Consider the following 26,476-nt stretch of genomic DNA (forward strand, 5'->3'; position numbering starts at 1 on the left):
GCCATGTAGACAGGGTGACAATTCCTTTTATTCTCTAAATTAACAACTTGGAATTCAAACTTGAGAAATTGAAGGCTGACTGCAAAATCGAGACAGATTTGAGTCAGACACCAGAGGCAGCTAAGAATCAACTTCCAGCACCAGTGACGACAAGACCGGCATTGATAAAGAAGGTACTGATGCAGGACTTGGAGCCAGAATAGAAGGCGGCACTAGAGTTGGTGTGAAACCGAAACTGCACCAGATTTTAGGGGCTCAGGTGCCACAGAGGATGGAGCCACCGGGGTAACCCGGCTGCAGGCCCCTGCGGATCTCTGGGGCCTGATGGCATACCAGAGGGAGCTAGAAGAATGCTAAAAATATGCAGCCTGGCCTTGACCTAATGTGGCGTCCCCGCTGTCCCAGGAAATTCAGGGCACAGCAGGACCAGTTGTGGAATCGACTCCTTGATCGGAGATCAGTAGCGAGATCTACAGACACCCTGACCCTCTCCCTAATTATCTTTAGACAGAGTGGTGGGACGGGGTCAAGTTCCACTTTGACTTCTAACAATAGTTATTCGACTTGGGCTTTGACTTACTGGACAACATCAACCGCGAAGAACTGTCACTAGATGGCCTAGAGAAGGGTAACTGTTCCACACCCTCGAATTGGAGTGGACCTTATGTGAGGTTTGTGACTTCTTTTGGTGTTCAGCAAAATACAGCTTCGCTTCCCGGTCCCATATAGTCTTCGGGTGCATAAGGTACATTCTTCGCACAAATTGGAGTTGTGCCCTGAGTCCAAAGACCAAAGGGAAACCTTGTGCAGGTGAGTGACCAACATCTGTTTCCAATAGTCACAGCACAGTTTGAACCCTGTAGGCTTCTGTGGAGACATTGTTCCCTTGCACACTGGAAAATCAGTGAGAAGATCATTCCCTTGGACACTGGAAAAGCGATTTGGAAGAATTAGTCAACAGACGAAATAAGGAACTGAGGTCCAGATCCGCAATTGAAAGCACAGACATTGGTACCCAGGGGTGGCGCTTATCTTCATCATGTTCAGGGCAGAACGCACAAGTTACTACTTGTGTAACGATACATCTGTAAGAGACATTAGTTAGTGATAGATTCCTTACCTTAGAATATCCCCAGGCGTCAGACTGGATCCGGAAAGTTTTGCTAGCAGTACCCCTGCGCGTCAGTAGCTGGCATCCTGCGGCTCCGCGTTCGTCGCTAGCGTAGTAAGCGCCGAGATGACGTCATGGAGACTACTTAGGCGCCACCCATGCGCGCCGACGTCAGTTCTGTACACGACTTTCCGCGCCAGGAACGCAGAGCCATGCAAGAAACTGACCACTGGTGCCATGAAACTAGGGCCCTGAAAGGGGGATGACCTTAACCCTAGAATCAGTTCGCAGAACGGGGAGGATGGTTGGGGCGGTAAGGAATCTATCACTAACTAATGTCTCTTTCAGATATATCGTTACACAAGTATTAACTTGTGCATCTGAAAGAGACACGTTAGTAATAGATTCCTTACCTTTGAATAGATACCCCAGCAGTACCAACCCCGGTGGAGGGTCTGCGAACAGATTACACCAGAAAGTCACGGAGAGCAGAACGGCCAAAGAAGCCGTCTCTCCGGACTTGACTGTCACAGCAGTAATGCTTGGTATACGTCTGCAGCGAGGCCCACGTAGCTGCCTGACAAATGTCCTGCAAGGGAACGCCGCGTCCCAAGGCAGTAGTGGCTGCAGTTGCCCTGGTCAAATGGGCACGCAGCCCCACAGGAGGCTCCTTCTTAGCCAAGGAGTAACATGCCTTGATGCACAGAACGACGAGATGGTCCGTTTGCGCACAGCCCGACCTTTTTTTGGCGCCCACGTAGCCAACAAAGAGCTGGTCATCCACCCAAACTGCTGCGTACGCTTCAAATAGAATGCGAGCGCTCATTTGGGGTCCAGACGGTGGAGCCTCTCCTCCTCCCTTGAAGGATGCGGAGGCGGAAAGAAGGTGGGCAAAGTGATGGTCTGCCCGATGTGAAAGGGCGTGACAACCTTTGGCAAGAAAGAAGGACGGGTCCTTAAAACCAACAGAAAGGAAAGGAGGCGTGGAAGAAACAGCCTGGAGCTCACTCACTCTTCTGGCAGAGGTGATAGCTACCAGGAAAGCCGTCTTGATAGTGAGAAGACGCAAAGGACAGTTATGAAGGGGCTCGAAGGGAGCGCACATCAGAAACGTCAAGACAAGGTTTAAGTCCCACTGAGGCATTATGAACGGCACCAGAGGAAACATGAGCATAAGGTCTTTAAGGAAACGGTTAACAACCGGGGACTTAAAAAGAGAAGGCTGATCTGGAAGCCGTAAAAAGGCGGAGATGGCTGAAAGATAACCTTTGATAGTGCCCAGAGCAGAGCCCTACTGGGCCAAAGAAAGAAGGAATAGAAGAACTTCAGAAAGAGGGGCAGAAAGGGGATCCACAGCCTTCGCTGTGCACCATGCCACAAACTTGTTCCACCTGCAGGCATATACCGTTTTAGTGGAGGGACGCCTGGCTGCCAGAATGACATCACAGACTTCGGGAGGAAGATCGAAAGCTGTCAACTGTCGCCGCTCAATCTCCACGCATGGAGGTGGAGGCTGGACAGGTTCGGGTGGAGGACAGTCCCCTGGTGCTGAGAAGAACCTCTCGAAGAGGCAGTCGGAACGGGGGATTGATCGCCATGCTGAGTAGCTCGGGATACCAGTACCTTCATGCCCAATCCAGAGCCACAAGGATGACTTGGGCCCGGTCGATCCGAATCTTCTTCAGCACTCTGGGCAGAAGTGGTATAGGCGGAAATGCGTACAATAGACCGCAACTCCACTCGCGACAAAAAGCGTCGCCTAGCGAGTGCCGCCTTGAAAATTCCAACACACAGAACTGATGACATTGCGCGTTCTCTTCGGTGGCGAATAAATCTAACCAAGGCTCTCCCCACACTTCCACCAATATCCTACTAAGACACGCTCAAGCTTCTCTTATCTGCCTAATCAGGTTCACCTTATGATCCGTGTCCAGTAGCAATAGCAAAATTGGCCTCTGAACCCATAGCCTTGACTCTTACACCTCTCTTCAACGCTATGTTTTCCGAAGGGCTTTTTCCTAAATTATGGAAAACTGCATCGGTCCTACCGCTCTTGAAAAATCCTAGTTTGGTTATTAAAAGACCCTAGCAGCTTCCGCCCCATCTCACGCCTCCCTCTGCCCTCTAAATTGGTGGAGAAATACATGAACACTAAATTGAGCGCTTACTTATGTGAAGCCATGGTTCTGGATCCCACCCAACTTGGGTTTACAGAAGGGCATAGTACTGAAACTGCCCTTCCTAAATCCACGGAAGAGATTAGGAGAGGGCTGGACCAGGGAGGAAAGGCGGTGCTGATCCTGCTTGATCTCTCCGCTGCCTTCGATACGGTCCACCATGGAGTATTGATGGACCGTTTGTTGGCTTGCGGAGTAAGGGATAAAGCCTGGACTCTCCTTAAATCCTTCCTTTTAGACAGATGTCAGACAGTCTCACTGGGTGAGTTTGTCTCCAAACCTTTTTCGCTTCCATGTGGGGTTCCTCAGGGGTCTTCCCTAAGCCCCACGCTCTTTAATGTTTACGTATCTTCTTTGGCTCCTCTAATTGAGTCTTTCGGCTTTTGTTTAACATCGTATGCCGATGATACACAAATTGTGATCTCCCTTCAACCAGGGCAGGAGAAGGCGTCGGGTGAGAGGCTACATGATTGTATAGGAGCAGTGAGAGGCTGGATGACGCAAAACTGCTTAAAGCTTAATGCTGGTAAAACAGAGGTGATTTTGTTTGGGAATAATGCTAATCTTTGGACTCCTAGTTGGTGGCCAGAGGCTATGGGGACCCTTCCAGTACCATCCAGAAAAGTTAAGAACCTGGGTGTAGTACTGGATGAACATCTTAATATGCGTGACCAAGTGAATGCCGTAGTCTCTGCTACCTCCTATATCCTCAGGACCACAAGGAAAATTCTACCTCTTTTACCGGCAGACTGTAAGCGCACAGTGATTACGGCCTTGATTATGTCAAGACTTGACTATTGTAACAGTCTTTATTTAAATATGCAGGAGCGTAACCTACAAAAACTTCAGATGCTCCAGAATTCAGCAGCTAGGCTGCTTACTGGAACTTCGAAATTTGCCTCTATCTCGAGCTCAATAAAAAAACTTCACTGGTTGCCTGTAAAGAAGCGAATTCTTTTTAAATCCCTCTGCTTAGTTTTCCGAGCGCTTCATGACATAGGCCCACTTCATCTGAAACAACAATTTCAGTGGTATGTGCCAGGAAGATCGTTACGCTCTTTAGGAGCAAAACTAACGGTAGTACCCATTACAAAGAGAGCTAGATTGGGTGGTAGAAGTTTTTCTGCGGGGGCAGCTAAGGCCTGGAATGAGCTTCCTTTTAGCTTGAGAAACTTTAAGGATTTATTATCATTTAGGAAAGCGCTCAAAACATGGCTGTTCTGATTTTCTGGCCTGAACTGTTTGTTGGGAGGACTGTAGCAAGCGCCAGGATACCTCAGGGTAACCGTGCGCTATATAAGTATTACTAACATAACATAACATTGCTGAAAGAGACCTTGCGCCACGTCCGAGTTCAGCAGCCATTCGTGATCCATCAAGCACTGACGGCTGAGTTAATCCGTCTGGCGTTCAGAGAACCCGCCAGGTGTTGAACCACCAAGGTAGTGCCTTGATGTTCCAGCCATGTCCAGAGGTGCAGAGCCTCCTAACATAGGGTCCAGGACCCCACCCCGTTTGTTGCAATACCACATGGCGGTGGTGTTGCCCATGAACACCTGCACCACACTTCCCCGGACAGAGGGAAGGAATGCCTTCAGTGCAAGTCGGATCGCCCGAAGCTCCAAAAGGTTGATATGGAGCCGGGACTCCGCTGGAGACCAGAGGCCTCTGATCTCCGCCTCTCCCAAGTGTCCTCCCCATACCAGGAGGGACGCATCCGTCACCACTGTGTGCTCCGGTTGGGGAAGGGAGAGGGATCTGCCATTGACCCAATCGCGATTCGTGAGCCACCACTGCAATTGTCGTGCAGTGCCCTCCGGGTTCTGGACATGATTGGACAGGTTGCCCTGATGCCGCGCTCACTGGAACTTCAGGTCCCACTGCAGAGCCCGCATATGCCATCTAGCATGTTTCACCAGCAAGATGCAGGAGGCCATCAGGCCCAGAAGCCGGAGGGTCATCCTGACTGAAACCCGGGACAGAGGCTGAAAGATAAGAATCATAGCCCGAATATCCCGGACTCGCTGTTCGGGAGAATAAACCCGAAACAGCGTTGATTCCAGAACTTCTCCGATAAAGGGGAGCGTCTGAGAGGGACTCCGGTGCGACTTCGGCACGTTGATGGAGAACCCCAGCAAATGCAGGAGATCGGCCGTAGTCTGAAGGTGGTTGACGACTGCCTGGGGCGAGCCCGCCTTCAACAACCAGTCGTTGAGGTAGGGGAAGACTGACACCCCGACCTGCACAGATGAGCTGCGACCACCGCCATCACCTTCGTGAACACCCGAGGGGCGCTGGTAAGGCCGAAAGGGAGCGCGGCAAACTGAAAATGCTCCTGGCCTTCCGTGAACCGCAGGTAACGCCGGTGGGCCGGCAGGACGGGGATGTGAAAATATGCGTCCTGCAAGTCCAATGCTACCATCCAGTCTCCAGGGTCGAGGGCAGGCAGGACCTGAGCCAGAGTCAGCATTTTGAATTTCTCCTTCCGGAGGAAGCGATTGATGTTCCGGAGGTCTTAGATGGGGCGCAGGCCCCCCTTGTCCTTCTTGGGGACCAGAAAGTAGTGGGAATAACAACCACTCCCTACTTCTGGCCCAGGAACGCACTCGATGGCCTCCTTGGCCAAGAGGGCCGTAACTTCCTGCTGGAGAAGTACCAAGTGATCCCCCGACATGCGGTGGTACCGAGGTGGCATGGCTGGACGGGAGGACTGAAAGGGAAGGGAGTAACCCCTGCAGATGATCTGCAACACCCACTTGTCCGATGTGATATCGCGCCAGTGGGGGAGGTGGTGGCCTCCACAAAGCACGGATTAGGAAGGTTTGGAGGTAGAAGCAGCGGGGGCAGAGGTGGACTGACCCCCACGCTGATTTACAGACCCACCCCTGCACAAGCCGCGTCCGCGCTGAAGCTGGTTCTGCACAGGCTTGCTGAAGGAATGTGCCTGGGCGCCTCTGCCGTGGCCACGAAAACCAGGAGTGGCCCGGCTTGTCGCAGAAAGACCCAAGGACTTGGCGGTGGCTCGCGAGTCCTTAAAACGCTCCAGTGCACTGTCGGCCTTATCACCAAACCGGCGAGTGCCATCAAAAGGCATGTCCATGAGCAAGCTCTGGACATCGGGCGAGAACCCAGTAGATAGCAACCAGGCGTGGCGACGCAGCGCTCCAGTCGTAGAAATCGCCCTGCCCAGTGAGTCAGCGATGTCCAAACCACACCGAATGGCGAACTTAGCCGCATCCTTACCCTCAGCAACTGCTTGGGAAAGCACAGCATGGACCTCTTCAGGACACTGAGGCAACACCTGAGCAACCATATCCCACACCGCGTGGGAATAGCGGCCCAACAAGCAGGCGGTGTTCACCGACCGCAGCCCCAAGCTGGCCGAAGAGAACCGCTTTCCGAACTGTTCCAGCTTCTTAGAGTCCTTATCCGGCGGAGCCGTGGGAAAGGGACTCTACGATGTCGAGGCCTGGATGACCAGACTCTCAGGTGTAGGATGAGTGGTCAAAAATGCGGGGTCACCAGGCGCCGGGCGGTGACGCCTGGCGACATTCTTATCCACAGGAGCCCCTGTGGCCAGCCTCGACCAAGTGCCCAACAAGACGTCAGTGAGGGCGTAGTTGAAGGGAAGCATGGGCTCCGACGAAGTGGACGCCGTCTGGAGCACCTCAGTAAGGAGATTAGTCTTGAGGGCCACCGTAGGGAGGTCAAGATTGAGGACCTCAGCCGCCCCATGGAGCACCATCGAGTGCCCTCCTCCATAGTAGAGGGAGGGGAGGCAAACCTCGGGTCAGAGAAGACATCGAGGTCACCGGTGTCCTTCAGGTCGTCCACCCAAATCCTGCTTGGAGTCACACTGATGGGCAAGCGGGTCCTCAGACCCCTCCCAGTCCTCCTCCACCTCCGTTGCAGGAAGAAACGGCTGTGGCGGCAGAGCCGGAGAAGGAACATACTGCGTCAGAAACGGCACTGCGAACGGCGCCGGCCGGGGCCTGGCCAGCGCAGTCTCCCAATGCAGATCCCAGGCAGGAACAAAATGGTCCTGGAACCGGGGCAAAGGCGGAACTAACGGCACCCACTGCGGCGCCGGGGAAGGAGCAGAGGGGGGCGCAGGGGCCGGAGCCGGCAGCGCCCGACCTCATGGCGCCGGAGCCAACGGCGCAGGATCCTGTGGTGCCGAAGCTGGATCCGCCGGCGCCGCAGACGGCCCAACAGGATCTGGACACAGGACCATGGTGCCGGCTGGAGCCGAAGGCCTATAACGGCGGTCCATGGTGGCAAGAAACTCTTGCACCTGTTCGGGAGTTGCCGACGGACCCGGGTAAGGTGGGTAGGCCGCGGGACTCTCATGCTCCAAAGGAGCCGCAGGGGCAGAGCCCCTGTCCCCCTCGTCCGCATCAGAGGACCGACAGGGGGACGTCAAAGAGCGAACCCGCTTCTTCGACTTCTTTTTATGATGACGCTTACCGGAATCCGAGGGCGAAGACTTGGAGCCCGAGGAACGACGACTGTGGCCCCGCGAGTGACCCCGGGAATGGACTAGTGCCGGACCTCCAGCAGCTTCCTGCGCCGCTCCCGCAAGGCCTTCGGGGCCATGGCCCTACAGTCCTGGCAGGACCGGGAGTCGTGCTCGGTCTCCAGGCAGTAGAAGCAAACATCGTGGGGGTCCGCAACCGACATGTTGCGATGGCAAGCCCCACAAGACTTAAATCCAGGCATCCCTACGTGCACCAAGGAGAAAAAAGGGGGGCGACAAAAGTCTCAAAAGTGTAGTCAAAAAGTGACTAAGGTACGTGCTCTAACCGGATCTGCGCTTGCTGGCGCGGAAGAAGAAAGAACTGACATCAGCGTGCATGGGTGCCGCCTAAGTAGTCTCCGTGACGCCATCTTGGCGCTTACGACGCCAGCGACGGACGCGGAGCTGCAGAACGCCACCTACTGACGCGCAGGGGTACTGCTAGCAAAACTTTCCGGATCCAGTCTGACGCCTGGGGATATTCTAAGGTAAGGAATCTATCACTAACATGTCTCTTTCAGATAAGGCCACCGTGGAGCGGCACAATGCCACCTAGTGGTGATAGGGAGCACTGCTGCAAAAACTTCTGGATCCAGTCTGGATCGTGGGGAATAATCTAAAGGTGAGATTTCTGCAGTTATAAGTATTAATCAAAAATTGCTTTTTGGATATGTGTTTGTGTTCCCAAGGTTGGAATTAGAATATATAAAATACATTCAGAATAGCCTACATATTAAATACGACAGTACTATACTATGAAGATTTATAGAGTGCATGGCCACCCGGAGGCATCCCAGTGCTAGGTGGGGCGACATTACTTGGACAACTGATGTTGAGGGATTAGTACTCAAAAATAGTCAGTAGAGATGTAGCAAACCCACTCTGGCAGACATCCCTACAGCTTCATGAATAGGTGGGCATTGCTAAACTGATTATAAAGGATGCTAATTATCTTGATACTCTAACTGACACCATGGCTTGTAGAACAAGTGATGAAACTGAACTGCATATCATATTTTTTTGTCCAGGCTATAGCGAGGTGCGGAGAAAATGGATTGTCCCCATTTGCAGGAATTTGGGTTTTACCAGGTGCCATGAAGCCTTCAGGATTCTGAAGAGTGAAATGGCTCCCCATATTGTGTTTGCTGTGGCCAAATTTCTGGGGGCTTTCTGGCAAACAAGGAGACGGTACTTGAAAACGCTTACTTGATTTAATTTGTACTGGCTTAAATTGTATACCTTGTTGCAATGAGTGGCCATATAGATGTCCTGGTGTTCTAAAATGTTTTTTTTAAATATTTTAAAACTACTTCTTAATCAACTCTATGTATGTTTTTAAATATTTTAATAATATGATAATTGTAATTTATTTTTTCTTTGTATCTTTTATGGAGATATTCTCCGAAATAAAGTTATATTGACTTGACTTGCTTGTGTAAATTAAAGATCAACCTTTTGCCTTGGGTGTACGATATTTGTATCACAAGTCCACAACTGATGGTCAAAGAGGATAAGAGTTAAGTAACACTGAATTTTCAGTCACTATGTGGCTGCCTAGAGCCCTGAAAACTGGAACTATTGCTGATGGCCTGGAACTGTAATAAACTGACAAATATGCACTTTATTATCCACGGTTAAGGACACCTTTGCCACCATGGTCTTAAAATAGTCCTAGTTGGCCATGCACAAAAACGAAAGATTGCACTTTTACATGTGATGATCAGAAATTTGGACAACCAATTTTGCACACCACCTCAAATGATGCAGACCTTTTATACTCCTACCCCCCCCCCGAACCATCTGTATACTATACTGTCCATAGTATTCCGAATATAGATAATGTGAAGTAGATGAGGTGTAAGAGTCTTTTATATTTGTAATTATAAAGCTGACTTAAGTGACTGATTCCTTGTTTTTTAGTTCTTGACAAATCGTAACACTGTATAATGTCTGCTTCTGTTATGCACCCTGTCATTTTAATGGCCTTCTGTAATAAATGTGACTTACATTTTATTTCTGCCTATACAACTATAAATCCTTCACAATATTCTGAACTTGCATCAGGTAAAAATATCAACCCAACAAACTGTGCTTAGAGTATGCTGCCTGGGTGTATCATAACTTCTCGTAAATTCGTGTTTTTGGACATAATTACAAAGAATGCTATTTATAGTTGAATCCTCAGAATTTAACATGAACCATTGGGAACCATGGGCGTTTGTCATTAGAACTCAGTAAATAGGTAAACAGGGCAATTAGAAAGCCCTGTTTATAGCATAATCTTTTCAATGAGACAGACATCAGTGAATTTGAAAACACTTGGATATGGCGTTCTCACCCCACACGAAAACTGCCCTCTACCAAGTTAGTAAGGTATGGCAATAAATGATCCAAAGTGATGGCATCCTCGTGAGATATTATTTTCATGATTGACAAACAATCCCGGGACACACACATGGTGAGATACAAACTGTAACTACCTTCATTTTACGTCAGTCCTAGTTTTCTCTTCAGCCTCTTGTAATGCATACATATACATAAACAGAAGGGATTTAGGTAGGCCCTCTTCCAATGGCGTAGCTATATCTACTGCCACTGCTTGTATCCTGCGGGGTGGGGGCTAACGGTGGTAGTCGACAGACACCACTTGCTCACCTCCGGCGTCCCCCTAAAAGAGTGCTGTCTGGGATGGGACCCCCGCCCAGCTACGCTATTGCCCTCTTCATCCACTGGTCTGCTCAAATGCCATTCACATTTTGCTTCTGCCCACAATAGCATACAACATGAGCATGGGTCAGCCCACTACAGCCGCTGTCTCTCTTGCCTGGCGAGTGACAACCTTATGCTCGGTCACACGTGCACATCCATCTTAGAAGAAATGCAACTGAGTAACCAGAGCTGGTGTGCAGATACTTAGCAGAAAGCTTTTTCCTTTCCATTCTTTATCCCCTTGGACCATTGTGTTTTAAAACTCTGTCTTCAGGTTACAGTAATTCAATGCCAACTGTATTTTTCTTATTGCCAATAAATATCCGGTCAGGTTCCATTGAAATTAAACCAGTTTTAAAAACATCTACTTGCTAGAAAACACCCTTACTGGTCTATTACAACTATATGTATGTTTTTTTTAAAATTTGCAGTCATATAGCTACCACGTGTAGGCAGCGGCACGTTTTCTCTCTTTTTAGATTTGGCGTTAACCAAAACCTTTTGTTTTCTAATAAAAATATATATACTATACATGCTTATTTGAGGTTTTCAGTCAGCCTTGTTCAAATTCTAGTCTGCTGAAGTGTTATTCATATTTTACATCAAGACACCACAGCATAGGGGCAGCCAAGTTTAGCCACTGGCTTACCAGACTGTGAGTGACTATTTTGCTCTTGCACAATGTGCACATCCGCATGATGCCTTCATAGAAAAAACATTCACAAACAAAGTAAGCATGGACAAAGCCAAAAAGTCATCATCCAACACCAGATTTATTAGCTGCAAATGCGTTTTTGTTTTTTTGCTTTGCATTTGGTTGCATTTAAAAAAATCAAATAAATAACCAGATTGCCATAGCCAGACCAACTGACTGCTCATTTACTTATTGCGACTTCTCCTTAACGAAAGCCTGTTTTGATGTTAAGCAAAACCTATTATAAAGGAAAATGCCTCGGGCCTACTCGTGGTCCACTCATTGTGTGGAGTTCGCTGAAACCCGACCAATGGGTTTATGCTCCAAAGAAAAATTGACATGGTTTCAACTAATGTAAAAATGACTACTTAATTCCAACAATCGTAACAACCAGAACTATTTTTTACGTATAGGGTATAATTGTTGATTCAACATGGCTAAGAAAAACAACTTAAAAAGGAGGAACTCATTATTATTGAGAGAATGTGCGCTGTCCACCCTTTACATTTGCTGTTCTTACCGAACAGGTTTGACACCGCCGAAAAAGCATCATGCATTCCTGGACGATTCCCCAATTATTTTAATGGCATCTCGATTCAACCGAAACAAGAACATTACTTTTAAAAGAAAACGAACAGCACTCTGTATAAACAGCATGCATGTCAACAACCTCAAAGCACTTTAAGCAGCACGTGTTTGAATGGCGAGGAGATTAGATCAGACTCCGAGGCCGGCTTGGGATGGACTCGAGCAGGTCTTTCCAAGCAGGTTGAGAAGGGCCGGAACTAAGGCTGGTTATTAAGGTATTTATGAAAAATATTCTGGCATACAATTAAGCCATATACCTAAATATCACTTATTCCTACAGGTATTCGGTATCTTGAAAATGTGACATGGTCCCAGCTCACGTAGACGTATTCTGGACAAACCAGGACCACAAATTCCCTCCTAGCTTTCACATTTCAGGTTACCAGCTCTGGATACTGTTGACTACAGGTTAGTAAAACCGCAGTATGTTGTTTTTTCAGGGCAATTCAACCAGCTTTGACCTATGGTGGTATGTTCTAGAAATATGACAAATATAAGCGTGCAATAAGGTTCTCCAAATTCTAAAAAATACAATGAAAAAAGCACATTACTTTAAATGACTCGTACAAGTACTAACATCCCATTTAGCCATTTCATATTCTTCACGTTTGGTGGATATTTCTAACCGCAGATTCCTCACCATGAGAAGAACTTCAGGCGCCAGACTGAATCTGGAGATTTTTTTTCCATCAATTTCCTAGCACTCCAGTAGGTGGTGGTGTGCTGCAGACTGTCCCGACCCGGAAGTGATGCTGGAACTGTCAAATTTTTAACAATGTGCAAGGGACATATCACTCCCTAATACGACAGTGTTTAAACCTTGTAGGGATTTTCTTAAGCAAATGACTGAGACTGACCCTCAGAGGTAGGTCTTGTGTTTCTGATCCTCACACGTCTCCACGTCTTGTGGGTACTGTTCCTGGATTAGTCTGTAGACAATCCGGAAACGCAAAGCTAAACTCTAGGTCACAAAACATCGTCATAAAGCAGGGAAATGCTGCCCCCAATCAAAGCTGAGGGCACGGACCGTCTCTCACTGTCGAGGTCGTTCTAGCGAATGATAGCCTTCGCACTCCAAATCTTCAGGGAAGCCCAAGTCCAAAAAGAAGTACAAGTAGTAGAGTAGGATCCCACTGCGTGACACCACTCATTCTGAGAAGTTGCACAGGCGCTAAAGATTAGTAGTCCAAGTGTCCACGAGCAGACAACGAAAACTTATTCCCTAACACACCTCTGGATAGGAAGTCGAAATGTGTGGAGGCTTTTGAGAAATGTTTTAATTCGCCAGCCTAGTCTTAAGATCAGTCAATGCCAGCTGTCTCCTTGGACGCTACTCACAGGCATTGTAGGACATGGGTAGCAAAATCTTGTCAGCTGTCCCAGAGGACTATAGACCTAACTGGTGCAAATTATCCAAGATGGCCAGGAAGCAGCAAAGTATATCCGATCAGGAATGGACACTATCAACTGCTTGGGAAGGGAGGTTGGCACCAGAGTGGTGCTTCAGTGCCATACCTGCATGAAATCCACAGGTTTTCCAGGTTGTTCAGGTGACATCAAGGCATCTCTGATGGGCATGCTATTAGATGACACTCGTCTGTTTGTCAATAAAACAAACTCTGCTCTAGCACAAGCATTTGAAGAAAGAAGGGCAACAGCACACACACTGCTTTACTGCACCCTTGTGGCAGTCGCCTCAACAGTTCTGCCCCTTTTGAGGCATTTCCTACACAGACAACAGAAGGGCCTCTCTTCAAAACAGCAACCCCTCTGACTCACCCACCTCGAGATTTTTTAAGGTCAGTGTTGGGGATCAAGCGCACTGTCCAATCCTAGACTTGACAATTGTGATGGATGCATCGTTGCTGGACTTGGGAGGTCTTCTGGGAGAGGTGGAGATCAGAGGACTCTGGTGGAGAATTGGCTACACATTAACTTGATGGAGTTGCAGGCGATTTGCTGGACAATAAAGGCCTTCCATCCCAACCATTGAGAGGCTGTCATGTGGTGCTGCAACAAGCAAGACAGAGTGGGGGGTTGGATCCTATACCAGGAGGATCTGCACCTCTGGAACTGGCCATCAGGGCATTTACGTGATAGTCAACCACCTGGTGGGATCTTTAAACACCAAGATGGATAAACTAAGGTAGCCGTGCCTAGTGAATCACAATTAGAAGTTGTACTCCAAGGTGGTGCAAAGTGACCTCCAGCAATGGTGAGAATTCTTGCTCAATTTTGCTGCTACCACGGAGAACGTGCACTGTCTATGTTTTTGTGCGTTGTAAATCACAAGGCATGTCTCTTTTTGAGACACTTTCCGCTTCGAGTGGAGCTTGGGACTCCTGGATTACTGCCCACTTTGACCTCTCCTGCCTACAGTTCTGAAGAAGATCAAGAACGATTGGGCCCAAGTCATCTTAGCGACTTCAGATTGGGCCAAGAGAGTGTGGTACCCAAGAGTTCTGGACATGAGCGTCTGTCCCTCAATCAGGCTGCCATGTTTGGAGGATCTTTTGTCGCAGCAGGGCAGGGTTCGCCACCTGGGCCCGAGTAATGTACACCACCCTGTGTGGACATAGATGGCTGCTTTAACCTCCCTCTCGAGGTAGTCAATTTCATCTGGTGAGATAGGCGTCTATCCTTATAAACCATCTATGCTGGATGTTGGAAGAAGTTTGTGGTTTGGTGTACTTTTCGTCGGATAGAACCGTTGCAAGCCACACTGTCTTATGTGTTGCTGTTAGTTCTATCTTTACCCCATCAAGGATGTGCTCTGGCAACTATTAAAGGTTAATTGTTGGCCATGTCAGACTTTTTCCATTTACAAGACCAACCATTGTTTTTTTAAATCACCTGTTGCGATGCGTGTTTCTGAAAGCATTGGTACATATATTTCCACCGAACCATTTGTGATAATACAGTAGGACCATAACCTGGTTCTTGTAAACCGGATATGTACCCCATATCAACAAAAGCACAGATGTCCCCTGCATCTTTCGACTCTGAAAACATTCTCTCACTGTGATAATATAATTTTTTTGCATGAGTGAGTTGTCAGTGCTGTCCGTCCAGTAACTATTTACCACCTTTTTTTCAGGACCAGCTAGTATTACGGACTAGGGCGGCATTCCTGTCCAAGGTTGTGATGCCTTTCCATGTCAAGCAATCACCACCCTTCGAGTATTCTTTGCTCCACTTTATTCCTCGAAAGAATAAGAGACTTCATTGTTTGGAGCTTTTACATCGATTACATTAAGGACCATCGGGTGTACAATCAGCTCTTTATGGGGTTCAAGGTTGAAAAGAAGAATAAGGCAGTGCAGAGAAGATCAATTTCCAGTTAGATAGTCCTCTGCATCATAATCTGCTATATACAGGCTATGAAGCAGATCCCAGAGGGCTCATTCCAGCTCATTCCAGCAGGGTCAAGGCTGCTACCACAGCCAAGGCACGCGGAGCACCTGTCTTGGACATATATCATGCGGCAACGCAGGCGTCAGTTCACATGCTCACAAAGCACTTCTGCCTTGATAGCCAGGACTGCCGGGAGGGACACTTTGCACATTCGGTCCTGCAGGACTTTTTGTTCTGAGCTATTCCACAGACCCACCACCTTGGACGGTACTGCTTTACAATCTATTCACAAGGTGAAAAATCTGCAATTAGAAGTATCCATTAGAAAACCAAGTTAATTACCTGCAACAAAATACTTTCTGGTGGATACCCTACCTAGCCCTACCTAGCCACAGATTCCTCATCGACTCTCCCACTTCCCCATTCTGTGTAATGGACTTCCATCTCAAAAAGGCTCGAATTTAGAGGTCCACACTCTGTCAAATCTGGTCAGACAATGGCTCCCCATCCGCAACATGGACATAATTTAGAAAGAAACAGACATCAGCACGCAGGGCTGGTGAATATATGTGGCTCCGGCATCACTTACGGGGTAGGATGGAGTCGACACAGAGCTGCACAACGCTTCCTACCAGTACACAATGGAATTGCTGAAATTAAATATTCTCCAGATCCAGTCTGGCGCATTGAGATATTCTTTCAAAAGCTGAGAAGTCTTAGGATGGATAGAGCATCCACCAGAAAGAGTGTTACCAAAAGTAAATAACTGGTTCATTTAAACCTCAGGAAACTAATGGGTATCATTTCCCCAGCCTCCTTAATCAATATTAAAGTAAGGTAACTTTGATAAGAAAGAGAGACGATTTAATGACCAGACTGCATTTCCATACGAAACACGGTCAATACAGTGCTTTAAGAAGCCACTTATACTTATGGCAAGAAAGCACACTGCATGAAGCTATTGTCCGAATAACAAAGATTAGGAATCCATAAAAGGTCATTATCAGCACTTAAACCATTCTAGTAACCACAGAAGCTCATTCTTAGTCATTTAAGCATATATAATATAAGGAAGACCACCCGCATAATATCACCAACTACTCCCATTTAGAAGGTTTCCAGGAAGCAAAATGTTCAAGATAGGTTGAATCCTTTAAAATGAAACTGTAGGGGGGCGTGGCCAACATGGCGGAGGTGTGAGACTCGTTTCTCTGTCTCCCCTGCCCCGGTACCCTGGGACTTCCCATGACCGAGGGCAGACTGCCTATCGCTGAAATTGCTGGTGTTGCCCAGTATCCAGTGGCTTTTCACTCCCGAAGCTAGGGGCATTAGCCTACTGCACCGGCCTGGAGAGTGACGACCGAGGCGCCTTGCAGAGGAGGAGCCCCGGAGTCGCGCTGACTTGAGAGACCGAACAGATTACTGCTACTGAGCAGCCTGGCAAGAAACGGGGGAGTCCATACCTCCACCCGCTCCCCCCCTGTCCAGTGGAGCACGCACAAGCCCCATTCCCTTCCAACAATAAATAATGTGAATAAGTCTCTACAGATCGATGCAGGGCAATACATCCAACGATACCAGCCCGGGTACTGGGGGTCAGTCTGATATAGCGGTCTGAGCAACGCAGTGGGCCACGCATCTACACCTGAGAGTTAGGTGAACTACGGGCCTACGCACTCATTCATACCTGATGGAGAGGCCCTTTACTGGGAATCACACAGCTCAGTAGTTTCCTAGCGACGTCAATTGACAGAGGGGTGGAGATCTGTACAGAGCGACCACTTTCCCACAATCAATACGCCCGAAGGCAAACACAATGGCGTCTGGAAGAACAAAGAGAGGGGGTTCGATTAAGGACATGCTCAAGCACCCCCCTGAAGGGCATAGTAAAGGACCCACAAGCCGCGCCACATCGCCAACAGGGGAGGATATCGAGGCTTCGGTCACATGCCCCTACCTAGAAGCCCTGTCCTCCACCCTGAGAGATGACCTCATGTCAGTGAAGAAAGACCTCACATCTGAGCTCCAATCAGTCCGTAAAGTAACAGACATTGGGGACAGAGTTGACTAACTGGAACGCTGAGATTCTTCAAGGGATGAGGAAATAGAGCAGATGCTGCAAGAGATCACCCGCCTTTCCGAGTAGCACCTAGATCTGCAGGCTCACGCGGAAGACCTTGAAAACCGCTCTTGGCATAAAAACATTAGAATTCAGGGGGCCCACCAGGACGCAGAGGGAGAAGACATCGAGGCATATGTGCAGGAACATTTTGCACAAATACTAGGGGACACCCTACCGGCGGACATTCGCTTGGATCGCACACACAGGGCTGGCAGATGGAACTTAGGAGCTTCTCGCTCAATAGACATTTTGGCCGGTCTCCACAGTTTCCCTCTCAAAAAGATTGTAAGGGTGGCTCGCTCCTCTGCTCTGGTGGTCTTCCGGGGGCACACACTTCACCTATACCATGACCTGGCAGTCTCTACCCTACAGAAACAGTGGGAATTCTGCCCAGTCACGAACCATCTGAGAGACAAGAAAATCATCTAGTAATGGGGTCACCCCTTCAGACTAATCTTTCGCTGGCAAGATCGCCTCTGCCAAGTGCGCTCGCTAAAAAAAGCATGCGAACTGCTACAAATTGACACACAGGATGAGGACACGTCATTGTCACAGCCCCATACTCACAAGGCATAGAACCAACCGCGTTGGCGACAGGTCCTGACGGGACGCAGGTGCTCCGACCCGGATCCGGCCACAACAGCTTCAGAGAGGAAGGCACTACTGGACAAGCTGGTGGGGGGCATTGCATCGAATGAGCCGGCCTGAGACATAACGGATTTGCTATGGGTTGGGGGGGGGGGGGGGGGAGAGCTGGGGCAGAGGGGAGACTGATCTCTCGAGGTTCTCCACTACCCTAGTCAAAGACCCAACCTCTGGTAAGGGATTGGACTCTTGTCCTTTTCCCACTTCAGGGACGTTTTGTTGTTATTTGGGGGGGGTTTGTTAGGGGGTGCCGGCAATTTCAAAAACATCCATGTCTATCTACAACTAGTGCCCAGATCTATAGACCTAATGCCCACTACTATGTTTTTGGGGTGGGCGGGACTTGGCAGGAGGGGTGGGGGTGAGTGGGGCATGGCATCCAGAATGACGTCCCTGAAAGTGATAACTCTTAACGTGAAGGATTTGAATAATCCTGTAAAGAGGAAGGCAATCTTGTCATACTTAGAACATTCTCAGGCCGATATATGCAGGGTGCAAGAGACACATTTACTTAGTAGAGACTAGCACAGAATGCACTCACGAGCCTTCCCACAGCAGTTCTTTTCATCACCTTCACACAAATCAGCGGGGTGGTGCTTCTGTTCTCATGCACATTTCTAGGGAAAGTAGGGGCCAAAGTAGCTGAGATCAAAGTCCGCCTCTTATGTAACCGTATTCATATAGGTCCCCCCTCTAGCATAGTAGGATCAGTTTACGTACCTAATGATGCTCAGGAACAATTCCTGAAGGGAGCAGTGGCGGATGTCATGTCCACTCAGGATCAGTGGGTGCTCTTGGGTGGAGATCTCAACTTAGTATTTCACAACAAACTAGATCGGTTGGTGCATAGATCTGGGACAACGGGATCACTTGGGCTGGGTGGGGATTAAATGGTTACAGGAACTGGGTCTAAAGTATATATGGCGCGCCTCTCATCCTACAGCTAGAGGATACACCTATTTTCATGCCCATAAGTCCTATGCGAGACTTGATTACTTTTCAGTTCTCGGAAAGTCGGGGCTGCTACCAAGTCCACAGAGATAGACCCTTGTTCTCTTTTGGATCACTTGGTGGTCCTGTTGGACCTTGATATTCCTTTCTGGGTTCAGGTCCCCCGATCGTGGAGGCTGAGAGAGACTTTGCTTCGTAGGCCAGCAGTTGTCTCGCAGATAGACAAGGCAATTAGGAATCACCTGGAAGCTATTGATAACACTGAGACACTGATCTCTATGATCTGGGATGCCCTGAAGGCTGTGATAAGGGTGGAGTTTCTGGCCTACTCAGCATCAGAAAATAAGGTGAGAGGGGAGAAACGCACCCAACTCCACCAACGAGTTCGAGAACTGGAACAAATACATCATCGCACAGGCCCCCCCCCCCCCAGAGTCTGGCACTAGTTTGAAACTGCTAGAAAAGAGTTAGCCGGGCTGGATTTGGACAATGTGGAGTATTCAATACTCCGACTCAAGCACACCCTCTATATTGGTAGCAATAAATGCGGGAGGCTGCTCGCAAACAAACTCAAAGCCCAACGCCACAATAATATGATAGAGACTCTCTTATCTGATGAGGGAGCCTTAATTCAAGGTGACAAAGCTATAGCATGTTGCTTCGCAGCGTTTTATGGTGAGCTGTACTCCACACAAGATCTCCCCTCCAAGGGAATTCAGTCATATCTGCAAGAAGCATGAGTCACTCGACTTACAGTTGACCAAGCAACAAATTTAGACACACCCATTAGCATAGAGGAGGTAATCTCTGCGATAGCCAGACTGAAGTACTACAAATCCCCGGGCCCCGACGGATTCATAGTCTCTTTTTATAAAACCTTTTGCACCGTGCTAGCGCCATTCCTCACACGATTGTTTAATTCAATCTCTAACCCATCAACATTTCCCCTATCCATGACGGAGGCACTGGTCGTGGTTATACCCAAGTCGGGAAAAGATAAGAGGAAGAGTGGGTCTTACCAACCTAGATCGCTCTTGAACATTGATGCCAAGCTCTTTACTGTGATCCTCGCAGCGCGACTAACGCCCTACATGCCTACCTTAGTGCACCAAAAGGATATTACATCTCGTGGACAAGGCTGCTTGCTCTTTGCGAGAATCCATGCTTTTCTCCATAGACACAGAGAAAGCATTTGATCGCACCCACTGGCCCTACATAGCTGCTGTTCTCAAACACTTCAGCCTAGTTTTGCTCTTGGGTCCTAAGTAGCTATGGCAGGCCTTGTGCATCGGTTCGGGTCAATGGCAGAACATCTCCAAGTTTTCCCATCAGACGTGGCACTCAACAGGTTTGCCCTTTGTCGCCCTTGTTGTTTGCGCTCTATATGCAGCCATTTGCTCAAAGGATTCGGGATAACCCTGAGATTAAGGGGATTCAATTTGGGGGCAAAGAACATCTAATAACGCTATACGCAGATGATGTTATTGCTTCGCTCTTTAACCCCAGAGAGACTTCTCCCCAGGTTCTTAGCAAAAGTGGAACTTTTTGGGATTGTGTCAGGGTTTCAGATGAATCTCTCCAAATCACAGGCCTTAAGCCTCACTGTTTCCCAGGACACCTAAGATCATCTAACCCGCCTTCTTTTCATCCGATGGGCTAGAGATACTGTCCCTTACCTGGGTATTCAATCGGCGTCGACCATAGAAGATGTGATTTAATTAAATTTGCTGAGTTTTGTCGCGCGGGTGAAATCAGACCTATCACACTGGCAGCATTCCCCACTTACGGGAATGGGCCGAATAGCTGCCCTTAAGATGACAATCCTCCACCGCATACTGTATATCTTCCAGGCATTGCCCTTGTGGCCTCCACCGGGGACACTGCAGACTCTTCAGAGCTTATTCCAGAGCTTTATCTGGGCAGGAAGGCGCCCTCGGATGAAGAGAGATAGAAGCTGGTGATAGTCAGTGGATGGTGGCCTAGGCGTCCCATGCATCCTACTTTACTTTCAGGCCGCCCAACTCCGATATGCTTTGGAGTGGAGCCGACCCGAGTCCGAAAAGGGATGGCAGTTCATGGATACGGCCCTAGCTAAAATGTCTTTATGGAAGATTCCTTTCCTAGATAAGCCTCAGCACCCGGTTAACATGTATCTATCGGCGGTTATTTCGCCTACCCTGAGGGTTTGGGATACAGAGGTGCTTCGCAAGGGTTTTTCTACGTTTCCTTCGCTTCTCACTCCAGTAGTAGAGAATCGAGATTTTACACCAGGACTGGATATCGGTGCTTATAAAGTCTGGCAAAAGGAAAGACAAAGGTCAATAGGCCACTTTTTTGATGAGGGTGGCCTTATCTCAGTTGATACTCCTCACACCGAGAACGGGATTCCAGAGAAAGAGCGATTTAGGTATGGGCAGATACGACACTGGGTGATGCAGCCCCTATTAAGGGAGGCGGCACAACGACATCTCACCATGTTGAGCGATGGCTTCTGGCCAAAGAAACCGACAGACACCTCATCCCAGAGCTGTATATGATGCTTTTACAAGCCCTGATAGACCTTGACAACCAGGCGCAAAAGTGATGGGAGAGAGAGATAGGTAGGCATTTCACTCCCAAGGAGTGGGAAGATATTTACTATCAAGCCAGGTGCACAGCATCCAATGTGGCCAGTATGGAAACATCAACCAAAATTGCCACATATCGGTACTTAACGCTCATGCGCCTCTACAGAGTGAACACTGAAAAGAAAGATAGCTGTTGGAGGAGCTGTAACAAACCTGGGACTTTGCTTCACATTCTCTGGGAATGTCCTAGGCTGGGGCAATTTTGGTCCGACGTCCTGACAGACAGACACACATTTTGATGCCCAACATCCCAGGTTCCCTGCATATGTTGTGCTTGGCCTTCCAAATTTATTAACGTTCCCGCTTGAATCTAGAAAAGGCCCAATCATATCATTGGCATTAGGGACAGCACACCAATCCATACTGGCACTCTGGGGTAAGGACAGGGTACCTTTAAGATTGAGCTGGTTACATCGTTTAAGTCAACTCTTGGGTATGGAACGGCTATCTCTCACTCTTGCACAGCAAGGCGGTTCTTATAGCAAAATCTGGAAGCCATTCATTGCACTACTGTCACAGGAGTTCACAGAACTAACTTGTCTGAGATAGTTAAGGCTATTAAGATTAACTACGCCAGCCCAGCCCAACTCTGCGTCCAAACACACGTGAGATATGAAAGAGCATTCCTAACGGGATAACTTTTTACTGTTAGCTCTGGCACCCCCGGGAAGGGTTTGGGTGGGGAAGGGAGTTTATTTCCATATCTAGTTGATGTTTTGTTTTTAATTTCCTTTCTTGTGATTATAAAATGTTGGGCTGATAGGGGCCGAATGTTGACGCTCCAACAGCGACTTTTATATTTGCCCTTATTCCTGACAACAATAAAACAAATTTAAACATAAAATGAAACTGGAACAGGTTTAACAATTTGCTGAACTATGCACCCTTAGCATAAACCCAAATTCTCAGGAAGATATTGAATGCAGAGAATTTACACCATACAGTTGGTAGCGCATATAAAAGGGCAGTAGATGTACAAATACAGTAATAGAAGGCTTCTCTGCAGCGGATGATTAAGAGAAAAAGTCACTGCTGGTACTGCAGATGGGAACTTGCATTGAATACATTTGTCTTCTTTAATATTGTGTTGAATAGGTAATTTCCATTCAAAACCATATTTTGACTGATAAGGCCGCCCGATGTAAGGTGCCAAAGGACTATTTCAGCTCAACCAATTTATTCATTTGTATAGAATAAACCTGCCATCAATTAAAACAAAAACATTAGTACAGAGTCTCCTTTGGATCAAATACAAAGAAAGCATTAGACCCTAGCCCACCACCTGCGAAAAGCTGCAAAACGAATAGACAATTCATAACGAAGTCTGAAACAATAGTACCAGGAGGACAGTGGCTAAAAATTCCCAACTCAATACAGTGAAAGGATAAAATGAATCTCAAGTATGCGTTTAACCATATCTTCAACATACAAGCACGAGTTATGGTTTGCGCAGGGATTTAACATGGCAAGTCACTTTGCGTATGAATTTGAATTCTTTGTAGGACTATGAGAAAAGGGTAAGACCGAAGAGTTGGAGATTGTGGCTGTCTTCATATCCCATTGTGGTGAGTGGCCTTTCTATATATAGCATTGTGTAATTTATATTGCTGCTTTTGGTAGGTTTTGTGTGTTGTACAAAATTCCAAAGTTGACCCTCTTCTGATGAAATGTATTATTCTGATTGTAAAGTCAGATTCTAAAACTTTGGTCAAACATTTCTATTAAAAAAAAATTCACGCTATGGCTTGGACCAAAGGGCTTTCTTTGGGTTTCACAGTGAAGGGGGGTATTTTTGGTTCTGGTCTTTGTATATTCTCCATAGTGATGAGTTTTAACAGGGTTTCCGTTTTTCAGCGCTAACCTCAATCTCCAACTGAAACCCAATTTCACTTTCACCCTCCTTCCTTCCCCACCCACTTTGTTTTCTATGATGCCCCCTACTTGCCACTATGCAGCTTTTCCCTCCACCAAATCACCCATTTCCCTTCTTATTTGCCTCCTTTTCCAGACAATGTTTTTTCACGTCAGCTTTGTACATCTTTATGCTGCTGTCCATCAGGCCTCATGATCCCCTCCTCTTTACTGGCTGGGTAATACAAAAAGTTGATTGCCAGAACAGTTTCCTTCCGGCAATTTTTCTACAAATGGTATTAAATAAACTGTTCTTTCCCTTCTTATTAATTATGTATTTGAAATTTGAGGTGATTGACCCCACTGAATCGAAGATCCAATAGGTCTATGAGATTTTATTCATTAAATCGTCAGTTTTTAAATTAACATTTTATCTCGTATCAATAAAAACGTTCATAAACACAGAATTTTATTGGCCTTCATTCGACAACTTGATATTCACCAAATAAATACATTTTTCAGCACAAAACTGAACTTATGTCAACTCCCACTGACCTGAAGAAGGCAAAGTCTCAAACTTGCTCAGACGGTCAAAGTGACAATTGACAATTTTGAACTTGCTAATCCCTTGGGTGGATTCCACTGGGGACTGCTCATATCTGCCCAGCATTTAATATTATGCTTTTAACACAGGGTGGTAATGTTATAGCCCACTAAGGGGATCGACAACATGAACATGTATTGTTAATGGCAATATAGATGTATAGTTTTTTTTATATATGCACCTTGAATCAACCATCACTGCGGCATGTTCATTTTTACGTATAGGTGATCTAAGTTGAATAGAAGACTAGAATGGTTGGAAACACAAAAGTAACACAGATAAATGTAAAGCCAATTACTCCAAACTTTGGAGAAAAGAGGGGCCTCCTCGTCAACACAAGGATACTAGCACATATTGCAGACACCACTAACTCTAATATCTCTGGTACTTCTCATTCATTTTCTAAACCCATAGTTCAGAGAGTTATGATTTGCCCTTAGCTTTCAGAGGCTTCTCAGTTCTTGGCCTCTCATCTTTCGATGGTATACGGAGTGAAGTGGTATAGAATGTGACATCTCCGGTATGTTGTGTACAAGCTGTCCTAACTCGTGTGTGCATGGCCCTGCTTTGAGCTGCTTTAGTGGTAGAGGCGGACACTATTCTGGAAGAGAAAGGTGACAGACATGGTTTCATCCTTTCAGGATTTAATTTGACTAGATCTTTCAACAACAACTGGCAGGGTGGCCACTGAGGAAAAAACATAACAAATGATTCAATCAAAGAAAGCATTGGTAACATAGAAAATGTTCTCGTGTCCTTGATCCCTCAGCACAAAAATAACTGACTGATCGTACATTGTGTGATGGGACAGTGAAGCTTCAGTGAATCAAAGCGTGGTTATCGTTTTATCTACATATTAAATCCAAAGTACAGGGCCACAGTCCATGGCTCTAAGGTGGTGGGTCCTGCAGGTCTTTAGGCCCGCAGCAATTCGAATGTGACTTTGAAAAGGGTCCTTTTACCGAGCCCTAAATCCATGTCCTTAACTTCACAAGCAACAACTCACATAGCTAGCTCAACAATGTTAGTAAAACCCTTAAAGTAGCCCATGTCAGATAGGCGGTCTCTTCTCACATGTTCTACTTCATCTTCCAATCCCTGGAATTATTTGGTTTTTCAAAATGTTGTATGGTGTTCTTCTGTGGTGTTTTTTTCATGGTAACCTGGATTGAAGCTTTAGGCACACTCACTTTTGGGTCCTTTAATGCATGCTGATCTTTTAAGTCAATTAAAAAAAACCATCATAGGTATATTCACGCAATGGAGATGAGAAATCAGATGCCATGCAAATGATGAATCACACAATTATGTTGCTAAAATATAGGGCTTTGTGAAACAAAACATTTCACAATGTGACTGCGCCATGCCAGATCCCTTGAAATGCCCACATGTAAAACAACCATTTGATAGAGGCATTCTGTACCTTCAGCTGCCTTGATGCCATATCCGTTTTCTTTGTCTGGCTGCACGTTCAGCAGTTGCATGATCCTATCCAGCAGCCCATGGATGACCTCAAAGCCGGGATTTTTGTTGTAATACACTGCACAGAGATGCCTGTGATTAGCTGCACCAACATCTGCAGGATTGAAAACACACAGTGTTTACAATTTGAAACAACAGACCTTTCTGATTCTGCAGCCTCTTTTTTTATGCCTCAAAAATTCATATTTAGATGTAGACTCTCCATCAAAAGAAAAGCCACGGAATTGAAAAGAGTAAAAATTAAAGCTTTTCAGTGCGAGATTCTCGTGTGAGTGGATTCTCCCAGACTCTATGCAGGAAAATAACATCCAACCATGACATGTTTGGGAGGAAATAAAGTAAGACATTATTTAAAGAGGAGAGCGCTCCAACTATTACAGTAAAAAAAGCATATATCTTGAACGCACACATGTGAATATGACTTCCTATATTACTAAGTTGCAATTTTAAACAGATTGCTGTTTTACTTGCAAAGGTTTGAATTGCAAGATTCCTCCTAACTTCCGAAGGATACTTCAAACCACATATTCCTTACCTATTAAACTCCACCAGGCACTACAGACTGCATCTGGTAACCTTTTAGCAATTACTCCGATAAGCCGAGAGGTGGCGCTACTAGACTCAAAGGTGGCTTCGTCCCACCTCCAGAACTTATGGCACAGTGCTGTATATTGGCGCCACCCCTGCATGATAATACTTCTTTTTTTAGCCCCCTTCGACATGGATCTGAAGCTCTGCTCCCAAACTTTGTCAGGGCTTTACGGACTTCAAAAGGAATATGCTACTTACCAGTATGCATCTGTTCTTGGCATGTAGAGCTGCAGATCTATACACTGTGCATAGATCGCCATCTGGTGTTGGGCCCGGATGTTTACAGTTCGTTTTTCCTCTTGGAAAGTCTTTGGAAGTCACGAGTTCAGTGACTCCTCCTCTGGTTCGTATTGCGCATGGGCTTCGGCTCCATCCTCAGATTGTTTTTCGCCAGCAGAGAAAGATGGAGCATAGTAATAACAGTAAAGAAACCCATGTGTATTGTATCTAAATA

The 26,476-nt window shown here is 47.1% G+C and overlaps 1 protein-coding gene across 1 annotated transcript in view; it reads right to left on the bottom strand.

Moving 5' to 3' along the window:
• FARSB (phenylalanyl-tRNA synthetase subunit beta) overlaps window positions 1-26,476 on the bottom strand; it is a 267,705-nt gene that overhangs the window by 27,250 nt on the left and 213,979 nt on the right. Inside the window, exon 16 of the mRNA XM_085634265.1 lies at window positions 25,373-25,525. Within this exon, the coding sequence (XP_085490391.1) occupies window positions 25,373-25,525 (153 nt within the window). The remainder of the gene's footprint in view (window positions 1-25,372; window positions 25,526-26,476) is intronic.

The sequence above is a fragment of the Triturus cristatus genome, chromosome 11, assembly GCF_964204655.1.
Source record: "Triturus cristatus chromosome 11, aTriCri1.1, whole genome shotgun sequence".
In the NCBI taxonomy this organism is placed as follows: Eukaryota; Metazoa; Chordata; class Amphibia; order Caudata; family Salamandridae; genus Triturus; species Triturus cristatus.